General features: G+C 36.3%; 2 protein-coding genes across 4 annotated transcripts; one reads left to right on the top strand and one right to left on the bottom strand.

Moving 5' to 3' along the window:
- Window positions 1-12: 12 nt before the first annotated feature.
- Window positions 13-14,137, bottom strand: mcm3l (MCM3 minichromosome maintenance deficient 3, like). 2 transcript variants are annotated; one of them, XM_084432516.1, is made up of 17 exons: window positions 9,828-10,059; window positions 9,616-9,728; window positions 9,269-9,477; window positions 7,517-7,647; window positions 6,193-6,431; window positions 6,012-6,120; window positions 5,678-5,831; window positions 4,497-4,628; window positions 4,035-4,243; window positions 3,772-3,946; window positions 2,819-2,945; window positions 2,570-2,720; window positions 2,294-2,434; window positions 2,124-2,215; window positions 1,957-2,048; window positions 693-768; window positions 13-373 (listed from the first exon to the last, which is right to left on the bottom strand). In XM_084432516.1, the coding sequence occupies exons 1-17, from the start codon at window positions 9,897-9,899 to the stop codon at window positions 175-177; spliced, it is 2,421 nt and encodes an 806-aa protein (XP_084288642.1). In that variant the 5' UTR covers window positions 9,900-10,059; the 3' UTR covers window positions 13-174. The 2 variants fall into 2 exon arrangements, with proteins under 2 accessions (XP_084288642.1, XP_084288643.1); XM_084432517.1 differs by lacking the exon at window positions 9,828-10,059 and adding an exon at window positions 13,730-14,137 and having other exon boundaries at window positions 66-373.
- LOC311305072 (MARVEL domain-containing protein 3) lies at window positions 12,514-19,370 on the top strand. 2 transcript variants are annotated; one of them, XM_084432537.1, is made up of 4 exons: window positions 12,514-12,585; window positions 15,525-15,633; window positions 15,778-15,887; window positions 17,912-19,370. In XM_084432537.1, exons 2-4 carry the CDS (start codon window positions 15,527-15,529, stop codon window positions 18,565-18,567), a joined length of 873 nt encoding a protein of 290 aa, XP_084288663.1. In that variant the 5' UTR covers window positions 12,514-12,585; window positions 15,525-15,526; the 3' UTR covers window positions 18,568-19,370. The 2 variants fall into 2 exon arrangements, with proteins under 2 accessions (XP_084288663.1, XP_084288662.1); XM_084432536.1 differs by lacking the exon at window positions 12,514-12,585 and adding an exon at window positions 14,406-14,753.
- The last annotated feature ends 417 nt before the right edge of the window (window positions 19,371-19,787 follow it).

Here is a 19,787-nt window from a genome sequence, read left to right as displayed (position 1 = left end):
TAAAAAAAGATTACAAAAATAAGAATAAAATAAAATGCACAATCAAAAAAGCACAAATATTAATGCTCACACAATTTATTAGTCATTTTTTTACAAAGTGCTGGCATATAAATATTTGCAATGTTATCTACATCTCTGAATTTGCAAAAGCTGCAGCGTTCTATTGGCAATCCTTTAGATGAGAAACACCACATCCTCTGAGAGCATGACCTGGTTGTCATCCTGCATGCGCTCCAGCAGAAGGTTGATCTCGTTCTGGTCAAACTCCTCATCCTGGTCTTTGTTAATGTGAGTCAGGAGATCAGGCACTGCCACAGACTGAGTCCGGGTCACCTTAAAGGCCTTCAGTAGAGCCGCCTTGAAGACTTTCAATCTAAAAATGATGCGAAAAATGTCCAGTTAGCCTGTTGAATTGACAAACTCAACAGAGATCATTGTCAAGGAGCAGACAATATTTTTCATACTTTATTTAAAAAGCAAAATTGTAAGAACACCAATATAAACTATAATTTTGACAGTTTTCCACAGTGGATTTGGGGGAAAGAATGAGAGATTCCAAATGTAGTCTCGTGGAATAATTGTATCAATGTAGTGCAAACTCTAGTAGTGGAAGAATAAGGTGTGAAAAAAAAAAAAACACATTATTAGCACAGGCCAGAATCTGACATCTGAAAATGAAGACTCTGTTGTACCTGTCCTGACTGATGTCAACCTTCTTCCTCTGACTGCTCCTCTGAGACACTGGCTTGCTCTTCTGACTCGGCTGAGCTGTTGTCATTAACATCATCATCATCATCATCATCATCATCATCATCATCATCACATTTGGGCCAGTTTCAAATTTATAATGCCACTGAATATATTCAAAATATTAACCCTGTAAAGCCTGAAATAAAGTCAGGGACAAACTGAACAAAAATATGCAAAATTTGGTGCTGTTGTTGATATTTTATGACCAGAAAGTAAAACGAATTCATGGCTGATTGTCATGAAACAACAGTAGACTACTTGCATATACATTTCAGTTATCACTCTATATATATCCTGATAATGTCTTAGATGATATCTAAATGCATTGTTATATGATTTTACGATTAAAGACCTGTAGGTTTTATTGTTTAGGGCAAACATATAATGCAATTCAATACAATGACGTTTGAGAGATCTACAAATATACGTTCTATGACATTTTTCTAAAAATGTATGGATAATCAAGTAAACCCAAGTTGCTTTAGTCCAGCAAATGTTCATCTTAAAATATTGCTGGCAAATTAAAAGTTATTCTTTATGTTTAGTTTGGAAGCTCAAAAAGACTGTATATACCCCAACATGAAGGGGGTGTTATTAGAATTATACTAAAAGGCCTCGGTTCAAAAGGTTGAATATCCTTGACATTTGTGACCCTAGACCACAAAACCAGTCAAAAGGGTTTTTTTTTTTTTTTTAATTGAGATGTATACATCATATGAAAGCTGAATAAATAAGCGTTCCATTGATGTTGGGGTTGTTAGGATAGGACAATATTCAGCCGAGATACAACAATCTGAAAATCTGGAATCTGAGGGTGCAAAAAAAAAAACCACCCACCCATCCATCCATCCACCCATCCACCCATCCATCCACCCATCCATCGCCTTTAAAAGTTGTCCATTTATGTTCGCGATTTTGCTGCATCCACTAACAAAAATAAACCTTTTATATATTTACGGTAGGAAATGTACAATATATTTTCATGGAACATGATCTTTATTTAATATCCTAATGATTTTTGGCATAAAAAAAACAAAAAAAACAAAAAAATCATTTTGACCCATACAATGTATTGTTGGCTATTGCCACAAATATACCCATGCGTTTTGTGGTCCAGGGTCACATTTAGTACAACAATTGAACAAGAACCTGCATTGGTTTCTAGCAAAGCTAACTGATAAAGTCAAACTGAATCAGTTGACCTACTGTTTTCCTCTTCGGTGAAATCATAAGGGTCAGAGTCTTCTCCTTCTTGAGTCATTTCCACATCATCATCTTTAGCGATGCGAGAACGCTTCCTGTAGACAGAGTCAGCTCACACCTACTAATCAAACACTCTTTTACTGTAACGTCAACCTCCCATTCACACTGACCTGAGGTTCCTTTGACTCTCTGTCTCTTGGCTCTGAGAGACGTCCATCTCCGAGTCCTCGGGTACCTTCCTCTTCTTAACCTTCTCCAGAATCTACAAAGTCATGCCGAATTACATTAAACGCAGATGACAACGAACTACAATCAGTTCTAGATGTGAACAGTTACACACCTTTTTGAAATACGCATACTGCATGAGTTCAAGTGCTGCTTCTGCATCTCCCAGATCGATGGTTTTACTCATGCGGGCCTTGGCGTGAGCTGTGGACAGTCGAATCATGGTCTCCAGAGCTCGAGCAGTCACAGGCATCGTCTGTGGGAACGGACACAGTTGGTCTATACCAAACCAAGCAATTCCAGAGTAACAGTAGTATGATGCAAAATATAAACGCATCCATTTATGTACAAAACTTTGTTGTATTATGTGATGCAGTGGTGCTCTACAGACCCTGGCGGAGTCACTGTTGACTTGGTCATGGCTCCGGAGTCTGGAATACTCCTCTGCTATGTAGTCCGACGCCTCCTGTGTGAGGACTGGCTTCACCAGCTTAGCAACATGGATGTACTTCCTGATGAACTCCATGGTAACAATCTTCTCCCTTTCAAATGATTATGATAAGTACCACAAAAACCCAATGGATTATGGCAGACTGACAATGTTACACAACTTTCTAAGGAAACATTAAGAAATATGTACTTTTTCTTCCTGTGGCCATGCAGGAGGTTGTTTTTTTTCTCATAGATCTGTAGCTCCTGCTCAGATGCTTCTGTGATGTTTGGGTCTTCTGTGGCGAATACATCTACTGTACTTCCCAGTGGCATCGCTGTTGGTATAGACATGACAGAATGAGAGCAACAGCTGACTAAAGCTGAAAACTGAAGAGCGTAGATCTCAAACTGTGGTCCATGAGACATTCCAAGTGGTGTACAGGTTACAATAAATGTAATACAATGTAATGTAAAGTGTGTAGAGAGAGAAATATAATGTAAATGAAAATCAAATATTTTACTGTCTATAAATGTGTATATACAATATTTTACATAATACATTGCTCTCATTAGACGCACGTATACAGTATATGTAATGAAATGTTATTTTACATAATTTTTTTAATATTCTCTCTATACACATACACATGTAAAAAAAAAATATATATATTTTACATTATATTTTCTTTCTCTCTCTCATATATTTGCAAACTCACGTGTGCAAATAGCATTTAAAATATCCATTTAAAAATATTAATTAGGTTCATATAAATATATAGCCAAGCCTATCGTTATCTATATCGTTATCTATGTGTGTACGTTCTGACGCCAGATAACATTGGTGGTAGAAGTGTAAACATGCTCATAGGTGCATTTTTATTTCAGTTAGTTTTAAAGGCAAGAATTCTAGTTGTTTTTTAATCTAACATTCATATGTTATGTTATTCTATTTTAGCATATTTGACATGCTTTAATTAGTTTCAGTTTTTGTTAACCATAACATTGAAATAACGACACATACATATTCAATCGTGCCTATTGCTGTTTATTTGTGACATTTGGAGAAACATTTATGCATTACCAAATGTTTACTTTATATTTCTTTAGAAAGAATGGTAATTTCTATTAATTTCCCTCAGGCGAGTCTACCATGAGTCTCACCTGTTCCCTCCGGCTCCCCCGGCGTTCTGTACCGATGCATCCGCAGCACATGCTCCGAGATCTCCCGATCGCTATCTGGATCCATCTGATCCAGAACAATGAAGAGCAGATCGAATCGGGAAAGCAAGGAATCCTGGAGCCCGATGTTCTCCATTGGGGTTTTATACTGGTCATACTGGGTGAAGAATACAGTAGGATTATTAGAAACTATAGCAAACCAACTACCCCTATTTTAACCAATCAAGCCAATAGTCAGTATTTACCCTTCCATACACGGGGTTAGCAGCAGCTAACACACTGCAGCGAGCATTCAGCCTGGCCTGAATCCCAGCTTTGGAAATGGTGACCCTTCCCTGCTCCATCACCTCATGGATGGCTGTTCGGTCCATGTCAGACATCTTATCAAATTCATCAATGCACACCACACCTCTGTCAGCAAGAACCATGGCTCCGGCCTCCAAACGACGCTCACCTGGATTAGCCAGATAAAACACGCTTTAAAGTTTTTAGCTTCATCATGCCAATTTTAAGATGCCATTGTTGTCAGATTTGAATGAATGATTTTGACAATTAAATTTTGAAAAAGTTGAATACTTACAGGAATAGAAACATTTCCACTATACACAATGAGTGAAATGATTTGTCTTAGACTTTTGCCTAGAAATTTCTGCTTTTTTGGGTGAACATATGCATGTGTACTGGTCAACAAATGTTAAACGCTTTACCTGTCTCTTGATCAGTTGTGACCGCTGCTGTCAGACCCACCCCAGATGAGCCTCGTCCAGTGGTGGGAATCGCCCTTGGTGCCGTGAACAAAACATAACGCAGCAACTGAGACTTCGCTACTGAAGGATCACCTGAAAACAGTCAAATGAAAAACACTGCACTATGGAGCCAGAAATTACTCCTGTAAATAAATGTGTTTATACAAGCAAATAAAATTCATTAAAAAAAAATTAAAAAAAAGTTTAATCTATTTACATAAAGGTTTAATTTGACTCCAGTGTTTCTTCACATGTTAACATGTTTAAGAGATACTTGACTCTGGCATGAGGAGCTTAGCGGTGGTTATTTAAATTAAATGAATTTATTTAATCTATATATTCATATAAATTTAATATTTATTATAAATTTTATCTAGGTTTAATTCATTTATACAAATGTCATATTTATATAAATGTATTTCTTATTTATGAATAATTTATTCCATAAATTAATCAGAAAATTAAATACAAATAAATTGTATATAATAAAAAAAACGTATTGGTTAAATGTATAAGAGATTTAAATGTAAAAAAAATCATAAGTAATTCTTTAATAATAAAATGTATATAAATGGATTAAATTTGTAGATTAAACAAAAATTAATTGATTAAATAACTATAAATAGATTAAATACATAAATGTATACAAATAAATTCACATAAGAAATACATTTATATAAATAGAATACATTTGTATAAATAGATTAAACTTAAAGATTACATTTATAATAAATATTATATCTAAAAAAAATTTTTTTACTTTTTTTTTTTTTTAACCAGAAACTAATTTAAATTTAAATTAACACTGCACAAGTCCAGACTTAGATAAATGTCATTTTATACATTTTCACAAAACACACAAAAAAGCACATCACTTGCAGATTGCTCAAAGTGTGTGCTTGGCCAAAAATAAAACAGAAAAAAATTATAATAAAGTCGGCACACCTCAGCTCCAAAACATATTGACGTTTATTAACGGACTGACAAAGGTGCCGTTTCGAGCACACAGGCTCTTCATCAGATAACGTCACATCTGTGAGAATCTGGTAATAAACTTCAATATTCTTGGAGCTGAGGTATGCCGAGTCGATTTTTTTTCTGTAATACATTTTCACAAAACCATGATCATAAACATCACAAACCTATGAGCAGAATATTGATGTCTCCTCTGATGCGTGTCCCATTCTCCAGGTTGGTCTCATTGCCTCCCAACAGCAGACACAGAATAGCTTTCTTTATGTACTCATGGCCATGGATACTGGGAGCCAAAGAATGACTCAGTTGCTCAAAGACATCCTGAAACATAACAATAATCTTACCTCGCATAGCAAAGATGAAACTGATCAGGGCTGCCTTTCACAAAAACATGGCAAGCCTAAACATTGTAGAAACCATTAGTACTCCATGGTCTAATTTGAGAATTTAGAATAAATTTATTCTAAAGTCTAGAATAAATCACATATGTGTCTCTCTTACTTTAGAATGAGCTTTGCAAAACTTCTTGATCTTGGCAACATCATCTGCAGAGAACGTCGGCACGATCTCTTTACTCATAAGCTTCACATTGTTAGCCAACATGATTGTTCTGCAAAGAATCAAAAGGTTGATCTGAGGACATGACCTTCCAACCCGATCATAAGTTCAAATATACACACACCTGAAGGTCCCAGAGGTGAAGCCACCCTGTTTCGCAGGCAAGCAACGGTAGACCCCTACAATCTGCACACGGTCACCTGGTTTCACCCGGTCAACGAGGTCATCATTGGCGATGATGTCGACAGATCGTGGCAGCTGTCCTGCAGGGGCTTTCTCAGGCATCTCCTGAATGGTCAGCGTCTGGTGGTCCTTATAGCAGCACAGCCCGAACTCCGTCTCCAGAGGATTGTTTTCTTCATCCTACAAATGCAAGATTTATTTGGATTCTTGCGTCATCATAATACTAAATCAGTGGTTATCATGGCATGATCATTTACTGTGATTTGGTCAACTAGCTCCTGGATAAACATCCATGTTTCAATGATAAGAATGGGTTACAGGAGCAACTAAAGAAGAACACAACTTTCTACATTTATTAAAATGTTTATTAATTATATAATTTAATATATAAATATCCATTAGATATATAATCTATATCTAATGGATATCTACCGGTCGTGATGATAAAAAAAAAAGCTTATATTTCAAAAAAAGTTTTATATCATCATCACTGTCTGCATCAGAGCTCATTTCCCAGTACATTCAGCATCTGGCTCATATTCGCAATCTCAAAACAATCATTTTCAACATCTTCAAAAATCAACATTTTGATCGCTGACAGCTTCTTCACCAGATCCACCATCAAGTGACAGTATATGATTGCGTTTAGTACTTGCTCTGCACTAAATCACTGAGCTATTTCAAGTTTTGCTGATGATTCTTCCTATTCTTTTGTTTTCTGCCTGCGGTGACTATGAGTGAAACATCACTTCATCATTGTGTATCAGACATTACCACCTTGTGCAGAAAAAATATTTTTACACTGTTACACACCTCAGGTCGTTAGCAACCTTATACAATTTTTACACACAAAAAAAAAAAATCTATGGGAAACCAGGCATTTAAAAAAAAAAAATTGTTATAATGAATTGATTGAGGAATACTAAGAAGGTTGATATCTAACTTAAATACATTTTGAATAAATAAATATAATTATAAATAAATATTTAACTTTTTTATTTGGTTAAATAGTTAAATTTAATGGTTAAATAGTTTATAAATAAATACACAAATAAAGTTTCATAAATGGTTTAATAGATTATATTAATACATAGTTTCTGTAAAACTTTCTGTAAAGCTGCTTTGAAACAATGTGTATTGTGAAAAGCGCTATACAAATAAATTTGAATTGAATTGAATTGTAATTTTGTAAAAAAAGAAGAAAAAAAAGAATGGTTAAATAGTTTATAAGTAATAAATAAATAAACCATACAAATATAACTTACTTTGGTTGGATAGATGGCACTGGAAGGAAAAGCATCCAATGAGGTAAGATCAGTGTATTTTCGTTCCAGGGTTTTCTTGGTGGCTGGACAATAGTGGACACTACGCATAATCTTGGGCCTGACCAAGGAACCTACAGATCACATGAAAATACAAATTACAAAAGACAACTTCACCCGGTTTCACAGGCAATACACTCTAAAAAAATATGGTTCTTTAAAGGTTCTTTACACGTAGTAACAGTTCTATTTAGTACCGTATCGTCCTGAGGAAACCTTTATATGCTGAAATGGTTCTTTGTGTTAGAGTTTAGGGTTCTTTATTCCCGCCTTTTTGTTTTTCAAATCTGTAACTGTCAAAGCCTCCTCATTACTGATTTTCTGGAGCTCATATATACACAACTACAGTTACTACACAGACTGTCAACATACTCTCAACAGGTAAATGATTTGAATGATTTCTTAAAATGTCTATATAAATTATAACTTTGAAAATTGTAACAATCATTTCCTAACAATCATGTATTTTTTCTTTTTAGTTTAACATAGCATGTAAGTGTGAGCAGCTCTGTTTAGTTAAGGATACTCATCTTCTCTTCTCCACAAATTAAGTAACAGAGATATGGAATTTATGATCCATATTGTTTATTTTTATTTTTTATTATTATGACTTTATGCCTAAAAATACCCAGTCACAAAAATATTAAAGCTATTCCATGACTTTACATCACTTTTTCCTTTTAAGGGCTCACACTGTCCATTTTTGCTAATTTTGGCCTTCATGAACATACTGTAATTGTTTTTACATAATCAAATGGAAGAGACACAAAGTGACTCTAAACTCAATTGTGCATTTCAGATGCCGTCGAGTACCATAACCTCATCTGCAGAGAGAAACTGCTCAGAATACACATATAATGAAGGACATTAGGACATCATAGGGTATTGTGAAGATATTTCACTGGAACTTGGTCTTCATTACATCTATATCGTGTTCAATGTCTATTGTTATTTATTAATGTATTCAACTAACCTCTGTTTTTAGAGGTTACATTTTTGCTACAATCTGCCATGTCAATAAAAAATAAAAGTACCTAATTGACACAACAAGCTGTTTTTTTCTTTTAAATGTAAAACACAATTAGAGGCAACAAGATAGAAGACCCGGCAGATAGAGGGCTAAAAATAATAATATTAATAAATAATTTATAAAAAATAAAATAGTAATATTAATAATATGAAGATACTAATATTAATGAAAATAAATATCATTGAAAAGGTTATTTATAACACCATTAAGGTCCTATATAGCACTTTCAAAGCATGGTTCTTTATGGAACCTTACAAAAAGGGTTCCGTTTAGCACCGAAAAGGATTCTGCTATTGTTACATGCCGAAGAACCCTAATTTGGTACTGTTTAGAACCATTTTTCTTAAGAGTGTAGTCCCAGACTGAAATGCATGTTTGAGCGGTTTTAACTGAAAGCAACTTGCATTAATATATCTCAATGCCATTGTTTTGTCTCAAGATGCACACCACACCAGTACTGTTTTTTTCTAAGGCACGTTTATAAAAGCCACTTAAATGACCATGAGGTGAAATGAACATCCACATCACGTAGATCTACACTAAGTGCGAATCCATTGCTCTGACCTAAACACGATCTAAAAATCACAGTCTGAAATGTTTAACTATTGAAAAGAATAGTTAAACCTAACAATCATAATTTGTAAAATGAAGTAAATCCTACTCACACTTGGTCACAATTCCTTCCACACACACAAGATTTCCCAGAAAGCGTGCACTTAGAGTACGTGGAGACACATGTTTGTTCCCAAAGCTGCCCTCAAAACCAACGTGGAACTCTTCAAACTGCTTCGCGTAAGTGGCGTCTATTGAAGCCACAAGGTCCTTTAGGGCTTTCTGGAACGCCACCAGCTCAGCAAAAGCATTCTTCAATAATCTATTGAGAAGAGACCATTAATCAGATCACTGTCAGAAGATTCAGGGATCAATTCATCATGGTCAAAGCACTTCATGAAATGAGAAAATTGTGTTAAAATAAAACGTATTAAATAAAAAAAAATTAAATAATGCTCACTCTTTAGCTCTTTTTTCACTTTTTCGTCGCAGGTCATTAATGTTAACAATGAGGCGACACTGGCCCTCAGACACCATACTCCTGACCTTCTCATGATAAATACCCTGGTCTTGCTGTAAATGAAAAAAATAATAATAATAATTTAGCATTTGCACAAATCAAAAGACTCACAACAGGTCAAAAATAGAAACACAAAGAATAAAATAATTCACATCATCATCCAAAAAGTCCAGGTACTCCCTCTGTGACTCTCTCAGCTCAAGGTCCTCAAGCCCAGAATCCATTTCTACTGTGTCAGCTTGTACATTACAAAAAAACTACAATATCTAATAATTTGCAATTCAACATGGAAAATCAAACACACACACATTCAACAGAATCAAACGTCTGTCTTGGAAACAGGTGGGGCCACATGCCTGCAAATCAATTATGTTAATTAGGAGCATTAACCAATCCAGAGCCTCTGATTATCAATTATACAACTACAGAGACCTAGCTGCTTCCAACTATCTGTTGAACATAAAGATTAATTTGATAAAAGTCACTGGACACTGAGCACAATACATGTAAGCCATTTATCTATTTAAAGTGCACTGCTTGCTTGAACCAAAACAATGGCAGAGCAGATGAATGTGGTCCTTGTGAAATACCAAGTCACACGCAGTCTTTTTGCAACAACCCGTACAGAATTAATTGATTCTATTACACTGTATTCGACAAAGCCAGTGAACACACATCTGAGACATTTACATGCATTCTTAATAGGAACCCATAAAGACGTTACAGTGTATTAATCTGACAATTATTCATTAAGTTTATTTCGTATTGCTGGACATTTACAGTTGACACTGACACAGTTGCATAATGCACATATAAATTGCATAATGTTATTTTATTACGACATTCCAGAAGGAAGGTGCCTTATAGGCAACAACCCATTTCAAGTGGTGTTTATGGCTGCATCCGAAATCACATTCCCTAGGTGAAAAACAGTATGTGACAAAAGAAGTATGTCTGAATTCAGTACTCATAAAAGAGTAGGCAAAAAGTAACCGGATGACCAATTTCCCGCGAGATTATGAAGTGTGCATACAATTGACACTTTACCATCTCATGAGGCCACGGGCGAGAATGAAGCGACACTGGGTGTTTCTCAAACGGAAGGCTGCATATCTCGGCTGCCATGTCATCAAACGTCGCTGAAGGCCGTCTCAATTTGAAGGATCCTTGGAAATCCTTCATTTCGCGTCCTTCTTTCGGCCTGTTTTGAAGGATGCATCGGATGTATCCTCTGTGGCCTTAAATCACCCACAATCCTTTGCACACATTTAAATTCACGAAAATAAACTGATGGAAAACGAGTCGGTACTGAGCTCGTCTGAGTTTATTATGAAATGTACATGAAAGTATAAATGTTATCTTTTGTTTTGCTGTGAGTTAATCACTTAACACTAAATTGTCAATAACGTAAGCCACTGGGAGACGCTTGTCATTCACTGCATTGCATTAATAGAAAGCCAGTTAATGTAAAGATTTGTAATACAAAGTATTTTTCCAAAATTAAGTTTAAATAGTATTTTTCGCGACGTGACTGCGGGGGTGGAAACATTTATGACGTCGCCACACGCACTTACTAGACTGTGTCATTTTAGCATTTAATGCTGAGGATACTAGCCTACAAGTCTTACTAGGACTGAAGGACTGAACTAGGAAGGACGCAGTCTCGGTAGGATGCAGCCTTCCGTTTGAGAATCACCAGACACTGGGTCACATATGACAACATGGCAGATGTAGTCCGTCCAGTGCTGCGTTCTAGTCCACTTTTAGACACGCACTTGCAAACTTCCCTAAGCACTTCCCCTCGGGGGAATCCCCGCCGCCATTTTGAAGTGCGTTCCACTTCGTGAAGTGGACGAGGGAAGTTTAGATGGACAGACCCTCGTTCCCTCGATTTTGACCAAGGGAGCGAGTCTACTTCATATGTACACTTCAGGCACCTATATGTCCCACAATGCAGTACAATTGTGATGTCACCACATATCTCGTCTAATCACCACCACAACAAACAACTCTATGATATATTCCAATTTTTTTAATTGAAAACAACCCAAACACCATAATACATTTGGATGCTGCATTAAACAAATTCTTAAAGGGAAAACAAATGTAAATGATAAATCAACTACATAGCTGATTCCAAGTGATCAAGGGCTTAGGACGTTCCAATTCAGCCCATTGCCGTTTCCACCAGTAGTGGGCACTCGCAATGACGTACATCCGAGTGAACGAGACGGAGGGAAGTTAGCAAGTGAAGGGCATGACAATTTTGGACTGGAACGCAGCACAGATTACATTCATACACACACTCATTCATTCATACCCTGATAGCACAAGTAGCCTACATCTCAGAGAGGTCTATTTGGTGTCTGCGAGATGTATTTTTTTAGAGTGTTTGCTCATCTGCAATAGCCTACATCTCTAGGACGTTTCAGTTAGATGTCATATAAACAATTTAGAAGAAGTCTTTAAGATTATAATGTAGCCTATGTAAAACTGCTTTTTCTAAGATGTTTATCAGGTGTTTTTACACAGCAGATGATTTCCAGATTAACAGATCTTTAGCAGACATCTTGTGCTATCTGGGTATAGAACATGCTTTTTTTAGCGGTCGTGAAGTAGGCTATACTTATTCAAAAATAAGTAGGCCTACTTATTCAAGAGAGCATGCTATTTCGGACGCAGCCTATGATTCGTTCTTGCGATGCAGATGCAGCGTTTTGAACGAATCTTTTAAGTGATCAAGTCTCTTCGCATTGCAGACTCTTTTGAAGCGTATGACTGCGTTCGTTCCTGTTTGTCTTCAGAATTCTAATGCTTGGACCTGTTGAACTAACACGCCCTCTTTCCAGTTCCAGTTCCTGAAGCAGCTGGATGAACGAACGTCTCCTCAGTGTGTGTAGCTACGAGTTGGTATGTCGTTGCGATTGACATTCTAAAAATGTCTTTTCTTTTCTTTTTTTGAATCATTTGTGTCAATGATTATTGACTCATTCATAACAAAAAAAGACACTCAAATATCGCCACTCACTAGCGTAATGACGTAATCTTGAGATCGCGCCACAGTTCGAGTGCAACCGAACTCAGACCACCTCCTCCAGGTAGGCTATAGTCTACGGTTCGGTTCTCCGGTGCGCACTCGGGTTATCATGAGTCATGACAGGTTTCACATATTAGCAAATATAGCAATTCTTCATGGGAATCGTGCCCCGTTTCGAAACTTGTAAGTGTGCACTCTCACTGATCAACTCATTGAATTCATCTTTTTAGTGAACTGATTCAAAAGAATCGAGTCGCTGGGATGAATCAAACCCCGTGGATTCCTCTTCACTGGCGTAGGTTTAGACCATAGACTGTAAAAAATATGGACAAAGCGTCTGTGACGTCACCCATAGACTTTCTGAAGAACGGGTTTGAAGCCGTTTATGGGGGGTATGGGCGGCGCCATCTTGGAAAATCTTGGGAAATCCTAACCCCGCCCACCTTCTGACGCAGCGCGCGTCACTCAACTATTTTTTACAGTCTATCTATGCACTCAACTCGCTCTGCTTATCTCTGTGTATATTTTAGGCAACGAAATATGTTATAAAACACCAACACCATCTATGTAAAACACCAAACTAACTCTTTTCGTTTTCATTTAAAGAAATCTTAAACATTATAGCCACACAAATGTTATTCACTGCACATAACGTTTGCCTTTTTATAACAAAACGAAATATAAAACACAAACCTGCCTCTTTTCGTTTTAAATATAATATAAAAATATTAAACATTTTAATATGGTCCAGGCAATATGTGCATTTGTACTAAACAACAGATGTTGCAGTAAACAACATTAGATCATATTCGTTGTATTAAAATGACAAAACTCAACCCAGTCTCTTTTTGACATATTTCAGTTTTATCAATATAAAAGTAAAAGGTAAAGTTACAAGAAGCTATACAAACAAAGCAAACAATTCAGTCAAACATAAAAAGTCAGCGCCCGATCTAGTCTAACCATACAACGGTACAGTTAAATAGCTTATAAACAATATAAAGTTATGAAACTTACTCAGCCAAAACGATTGCCCAGGGAACAAATTATAGATTTACGTTACGAGACCAAAGATCGCCCGTTAGATATACACAAGACTAATCATGTTTAACCACTACAGAGACGCCAGAGACCGCGGCACCTCAGAACGTCTAGCCGAGCAAAGGCTGTTCCAGGCGGGGTACATCGCGCCGAGCGCCCGGTCATCGCTGGATCTCACAACTGGATACAATTTTCATAAATCTTTATAAATAAACCACAGATTTGAGCTTTAAACAACTACATTCTCGCCTGAAAAACTCTTAAAACTACATTTCATGATACAGAAACAGTAGTATTATATGTCAACTGTATTAAAAAATGGCGCTTCTTATGTTGTCATTCTCCGTGGCGCTGCCTTGTCAGCTGTCAATCAAGCTGTCAATCAAAGTTAACCACGCCCTTATTGTCCTACATTTTATATCTAAATACGATCTAAACTAACGAGTTAGAAAAAAATTCACTGCCCTCATGGTTGTCAGGCACTCGGAACCTATCGAAAAATACAATAAAAGTCCATGGGACCAACCTGTAAAAACATGAATTTATGCTGTGAAAACGGACATTTTAACATGGGGGCTATGGACATTTGCTCCCTTTTGGGACCTTCCCCTAGCGGATTTTCGATGTATTGCAGTTTTTCGCACTTCCGGGTAGGCTTCATTTTTCAGATGAGAATGTTGCCCCTTGGGTTTAGACCCAAACAGAGCCGCTTCTGTTACGGACACAACAGCCTATGATCTCAGACGGCAGTCTGCCGTGACCCTTGCTCCCGTTATCACGGATTGGATCTTTTAGGACAGATCGAATAAGCGACCACACAGATAATGAGCTTTGACAGTACGTTTCAGAGTAGCCGCGTCTATCACCTGCTCAGCCTCACCCATTTACAGGTAGCCTAATCATCGCGAGATTTCACTGACGGGTTTCGGTCTTGTGTCTGTGGGAAGTGGAGTTTTGATTTGGAAAACCAAAACAAATGTGATCTGCGCCTTTTAAGCAAGTAAGTTATCTTTGTGCGGTGTTTACAAACATTGTTTGGTATATTTGTTAAGAAAAAACGAAAGTGTATGTTGTTCTTGCTGATGTCAACCGAAACAAAAGACAGGTGGAACTTACCGATACTGACGCTGACAGGTTGCTTTGCGTTAAATTGAGGCAGAAAGCTGAAACGTGTGTTAAAAGAACCCCTTACGAAAATTAACCATGTTTTTACTGAAGTAAAAGTGTAAACGTGTTTTTTTGGCGGCTTGATTAGGCTACAATTTGCATAACCACAGTTTTACTACAAATGCCATGGTTAAACAATGGTTAGTGTAGTTATGTTAACCATGTTTTTTTTTTTTTTGTCGTAAAAGCATGTTTAACATTTCAGAAGGGACTGTTGTGATTATGATATGTTTGTCAGGCTTGAATTTTTAAAATACAGTCTACTGAAAAAATGTTTGCTGTATTGTTAATGATATTATATATAATATAGAAATTGTACTCTATAAATCCAAAGTCCACGAACCCCTGGATGTTGCGGTGAGTCTGTGGCAGATAAATCATCCACTTATAGGCCATAAAATCGTATAAATATACGATCGTTAATAAATAAATAAATACAGAAATAATATGCATGTGTATGTCATTAATGAAAAGTATTATATTCCTTTTTATATTGGGATATCTCGATGCCCTCAAAGTTTGGCCGGGGTCCCCTGGTTCTGTAAAATTTGAAAACCTCTGCTATAAACACATAATACACCAAAGCATCTTTTCCCTCATGAAGCAATGAGCCAGCCGTCCAGAAACCACCGTCCACAGAGAGAGAGAAATGGTGATAATAGAGACAGCAGCCGACGGGACAGTCCTAGTGACCGACGATCAGGCAGTGAGAGGTGAGACGACATACTAACTGTTTAAACAAACAACAACACATATTCACCAGGAAAAAAGAAAGAAAAGGAAGTCATTTTTTGCTTTGTATATTGTACGTCATTACAAGCCATTGTTTTATATCATGTATGCTATATCTGACCCAGGTCTTCCAGCCAGCCACCGTTCTACCCCAGAAATGCTCAGAGATCTGTGAGGAGCGCTCCTCGAGAGCAACGCCGGGAGTCAAAGTGCTCTCACGTCTGTTCCAGGAGAGGTAGGCATTCACAGATGGCCACTATCAATGGATGGGAGACAAATGTTGCAGTGCAACCAATGCATCTAAACAACTGCGTCACAGAGTCTAAACCTGTTTCAAGTAATTCTCCGAATTTGGGTGTCAAGTTTAGGATCATGATTTTTTTTAAACATGATCTCACACAGGTCTGGAGCCGTACCCTCTGAAATGACACTATGCATTTACTCCTTTTCTCGTCTCAGCTGGTCTAACCGGTTTAGCTTTTTTTTAAAGCTTGTTGATACTAATCTTTCATTTACAAACCTTTACTGGTTTCCATCGAGCAGAATATGTGACATTTTTTTCCTCACTCTTGTGTAAACAAACGCATAGCCTACACCAGGTATAGCATAGCATATATGCATATCACTGTTTAAATGAACTCTAACATTGTCTCAGATTGTTATAAAATTATATTGTTAATATTATAAATATCAAATTGTATTAAGTTATATTCTTTTGTTATATTATTTATTGTTTTTCAAAAAATAAATTATAATATATTTTAAATATAAAATTTTTTTTTTGTTGTTCACTTGATATTATGTTAGCTGGTGACCTTTATAGAGTGCAAGAACGTCTGGCCCTCTTTTTCAGCAGCGCTTGTTCGGGAAGTATATTTTCCATAATTTTTTTCCATAAGGATTTTAAAAAAATCTTCATTAAAGAGTTATAAGTCACGAACCAAGCCAATCAGCGACAAGGTGAATCACAACACTTACAAACTTTGGTTTGAAGAAGAAAAGTTTTTGAAAATCAGACAAAAAGAAAAAGGTACAAGACTGTGTACTTAACAGCTTTAGTGAGGGAAAGAACTACAATCCCATCAAGCATTGCGAACAGCATCATACATTTAAAAACTATGGAGAAATTGAAAACTACTCATTTACTAATTATGGGTAATGTAGTTTTTCACTGTTAAACAATTATTTTAAATATAATAAGCTGAAGTAATGTGGGCTGACGGCTTCAGCAGAAGCAGATGCCATGGATTAACATTCTCGTAGCTCACAGCAGGGCTGTCTTTAAAGGTTTATAAGTTAACATTCAAAATTCAATCAATATTCATTTAATTTCGCTATGGAGTTTTTAATTCCAGAACCTGTCCGTTGCTTGTATACTTGTAAAAACACACATGCACAATAAGATGACACACATGCACAATTTGTCATTCTTCCACGCTCATATGATACAAACATGGCCAGTTGTACACAATAACAGTACATTGTGTAATTGAAGGCAGATATATTGATTGTCTTTTAAACAGGAATATTAACATTTTTGACTCAAAAGGCCCCTTATTGTCCAACTCAATATTCTAGGGCCCCCATATTGCCCCCATAATTCATCTCTTATGTTTGATGCTTTTTAAACTTTTAATATGTTAAACATGTTTCATTTAGGGATTCTATGTATGTTCTCTAAAAAAAGCTATAGTTATTGAGGGATACAAATACAAATTTAGCATATTTTTTCATCATTAAATAAAAATTTACCTTGCTTAATAATTGTATGGAATGATTTTCTGTTTTTGAATAATATATATATATTTTTTAAAATGTTTATTTTATATTCTAATATTGGATAAAAACTAGATACCCTGACAACTTAATATGACATAAATGTTATATATATATATATATATATATATATATATATTATATTTAGTGCTGTATATAATATTTGTTTGTTTGTAAGTTCATGCATTTGCATTGATCACATGACCTTGGTGTTGCTAGCACCATGCTCTGCTGTTTGACCTACAGGAGAGCGAAAATTAATATAATTTAAATTTGCAAACATGTTTATGATACTGCTTTTACTATTTTTGTAAATGTCTGTGTACTTGAAAACATCTAGCTGCAATTCATTTTGGGAAGAGGGTCCCTCACCAGATGATCATCATATTTGGGGGTTTTAGGCATTAAAAACTTAGAAAACCCCTGTTTTAAACAAGATTGCAGTTTCTTATGTAGTTGCATGTGTTTCTGTGTGTGTTTCAGGTATCGTGTTGTTATGTTCCATCCTGACCAATGTGTTGGTCCTCATCTGCATTGTGGCTGCTCACATGTCACAGATGGGAATGTCTGCGATGGGTATGGGCGGCGGAAGCTTTATCGATGCCATTATTCCTTTTGAGGGGACGGAGCTGCAGAAGGTGCGTGAACTTGACATGCAGTTCGGACAAATGAGAGCACCTCTAGTCTATGGAGGCGTCGCCTTCAGCCTCACATTTGGTGTTCTTTCACTCATGTTTGTTGTGTCCGGCAACAAACCCGCCCACAGGCTTCCACGGAAGATCCTGATTGGACAGTTTGCATTCCAGATCATTGGTGCAGTGGGTTACGTGGTTGCTGTAGGTTTGTACCTGCATTTCGTGATCTATGTGAACTCAACCGACATGTGCCGTCAACGTGAACGACTGTATGCTCGTAACGGATATACCTGGATGAACTGTAGCGTAAATGGGGGGGATGCATCCGTCGCACTATTTGGAATCATAACCGCAATTCTGTATGCTGTTGGCACCTTTTTAACGGGAAAAACAATCCAGGAAGTCAGAAATTACTTTAAGGAGCGTGACCGTTACAAAGCCGAACGAAGAGAAGAAACCAGAGGTGTCCAAGAAAGAACTGTGAATTCTGACCTCTATGTCTGAGTTGTGCTGCAGAAATGTGGACTGGAACCTTCTGGACTGGATGTACATAAACTGGTTTTAATATCTTTTACTTTTTTTTTTTTACATTTCTAAAATTTTTGACTTTTTTTTTTTTTTTTTTGAGTTTTATTTTAGTAAATATTTCAGTTAATATTGTATAAATCCTGCGTAAAATAAAAATTAAGCTGTGGCATTTAGCCTCATGAATAAAATAAAAAATTCTGTTAACTGTTTTAATGAAAAAGTTCAATCAATAGATATTAGTAGAATTATGTCATTTTTGGAAATGAAATTTCAAATTTGGCATTGAATATTGTGATATGTGATGAACATTTTAAAGGGATAGTTCACGCAAAAAAAACGAAAATTCTGTCATAATTTACTCACACTTACTCACAAACCTGTATGACTTTCACAAAAGAAGATATTTTGAAGAATCTGCAATGGTTTGTTTTGGTTACCATTGACTTCCATTGTAGAGTAAAAAACGCTGAGACATTTCTCAAAATATCTTCTTTTAGGTTCCCCAGAAGAAAGAAATTCAGGTTTGGAATGACATGTCGAAATAAATGGTTTTGGGTTAACTATATGAATTCTCTATGGCTGATCTTCCAATAGGGGGCAGCAGATACACGTGCAATTCTGGCCCCTAAGTCTGACCTTACATTTACTATGATATATGTCCTTAAATAGCATTACAGCTGAATATGACTTTAGCATTCATGATGCAATCTTTTTTTTCTTCCCACTGCGACAAATGTAATCTTTTTCTTGATGTTATTAAAAAAATATTTTGAAGATTCCTTATGGATATAAAGTTGTTTGGAATTAAATAGTAGATATATTTATAAGCAATAACTGGAAGAACCTCAAAACAAATGTGTGTTTCCACTGCTTAGCTGTCACACTCTTAGAGCTGTTTTCAGTTTGTGATTGAAGGAATACAGCAGGAATATAGAATGCACATGCTGCTAATATTTAACCATTATGACCCAGTTACAATCAAAGCATGGAAAAAAACAAACATGCGGGCTCACGTAATTTCAATTATTTAGATATCAATGGATCACTATGATCAATATTTGTATTTTAACTGTTTTATATCAGGTCTGGGGTTTCCAACATGCAAAGAAAAAAAGAAGTGTCCAGTATTGCTACATCATATGTCCATTGTTTGACTCAGGGCTTTTTCTTTGTAATAGGGAGGTGTGTTCCCTTGG

This window comes from Rutilus rutilus (assembly GCF_951802725.1).
Source record: "Rutilus rutilus genome assembly, chromosome: 15".
NCBI classification, from domain to species: Eukaryota; Metazoa; Chordata; class Actinopteri; order Cypriniformes; family Leuciscidae; genus Rutilus; species Rutilus rutilus.
This window is presented reverse-complemented; position numbering and strand designations above follow the sequence as displayed.

Excerpts from the sequence above, each read along its gene's own strand:
- mcm3l (XM_084432516.1), bottom strand. The coding sequence starts at position 9,899 with ATGGATTCTGGGCTTGAGGACCTTGAGCTGAGAGAGTCACAGAGGGAG. Across the intron at positions 6,432-7,516 it reads GTGCCATCTATCCAACCAAA|GATGAAGAAAACAATCCTCT; the intron begins GTAAGTTATATT and ends TTGCATTTGTAG. Across the intron at positions 769-1,956 it reads TTTCACCGAAGAGGAAAACA|CTCAGCCGAGTCAGAAGAGC; the intron begins GTAGGTCAACTG and ends TAATGACAACAG.
- LOC311305072 (XM_084432537.1), top strand. The coding sequence starts at position 15,527 with ATGAGCCAGCCGTCCAGAAACCACCGTCCACAGAGAGAGAGAAATGGT. Across the intron at positions 15,634-15,777 it reads CGACGATCAGGCAGTGAGAG|GTCTTCCAGCCAGCCACCGT; the intron begins GTGAGACGACAT and ends TATCTGACCCAG. Across the intron at positions 15,888-17,911 it reads TCACGTCTGTTCCAGGAGAG|GTATCGTGTTGTTATGTTCC; the intron begins GTAGGCATTCAC and ends TGTGTGTTTCAG.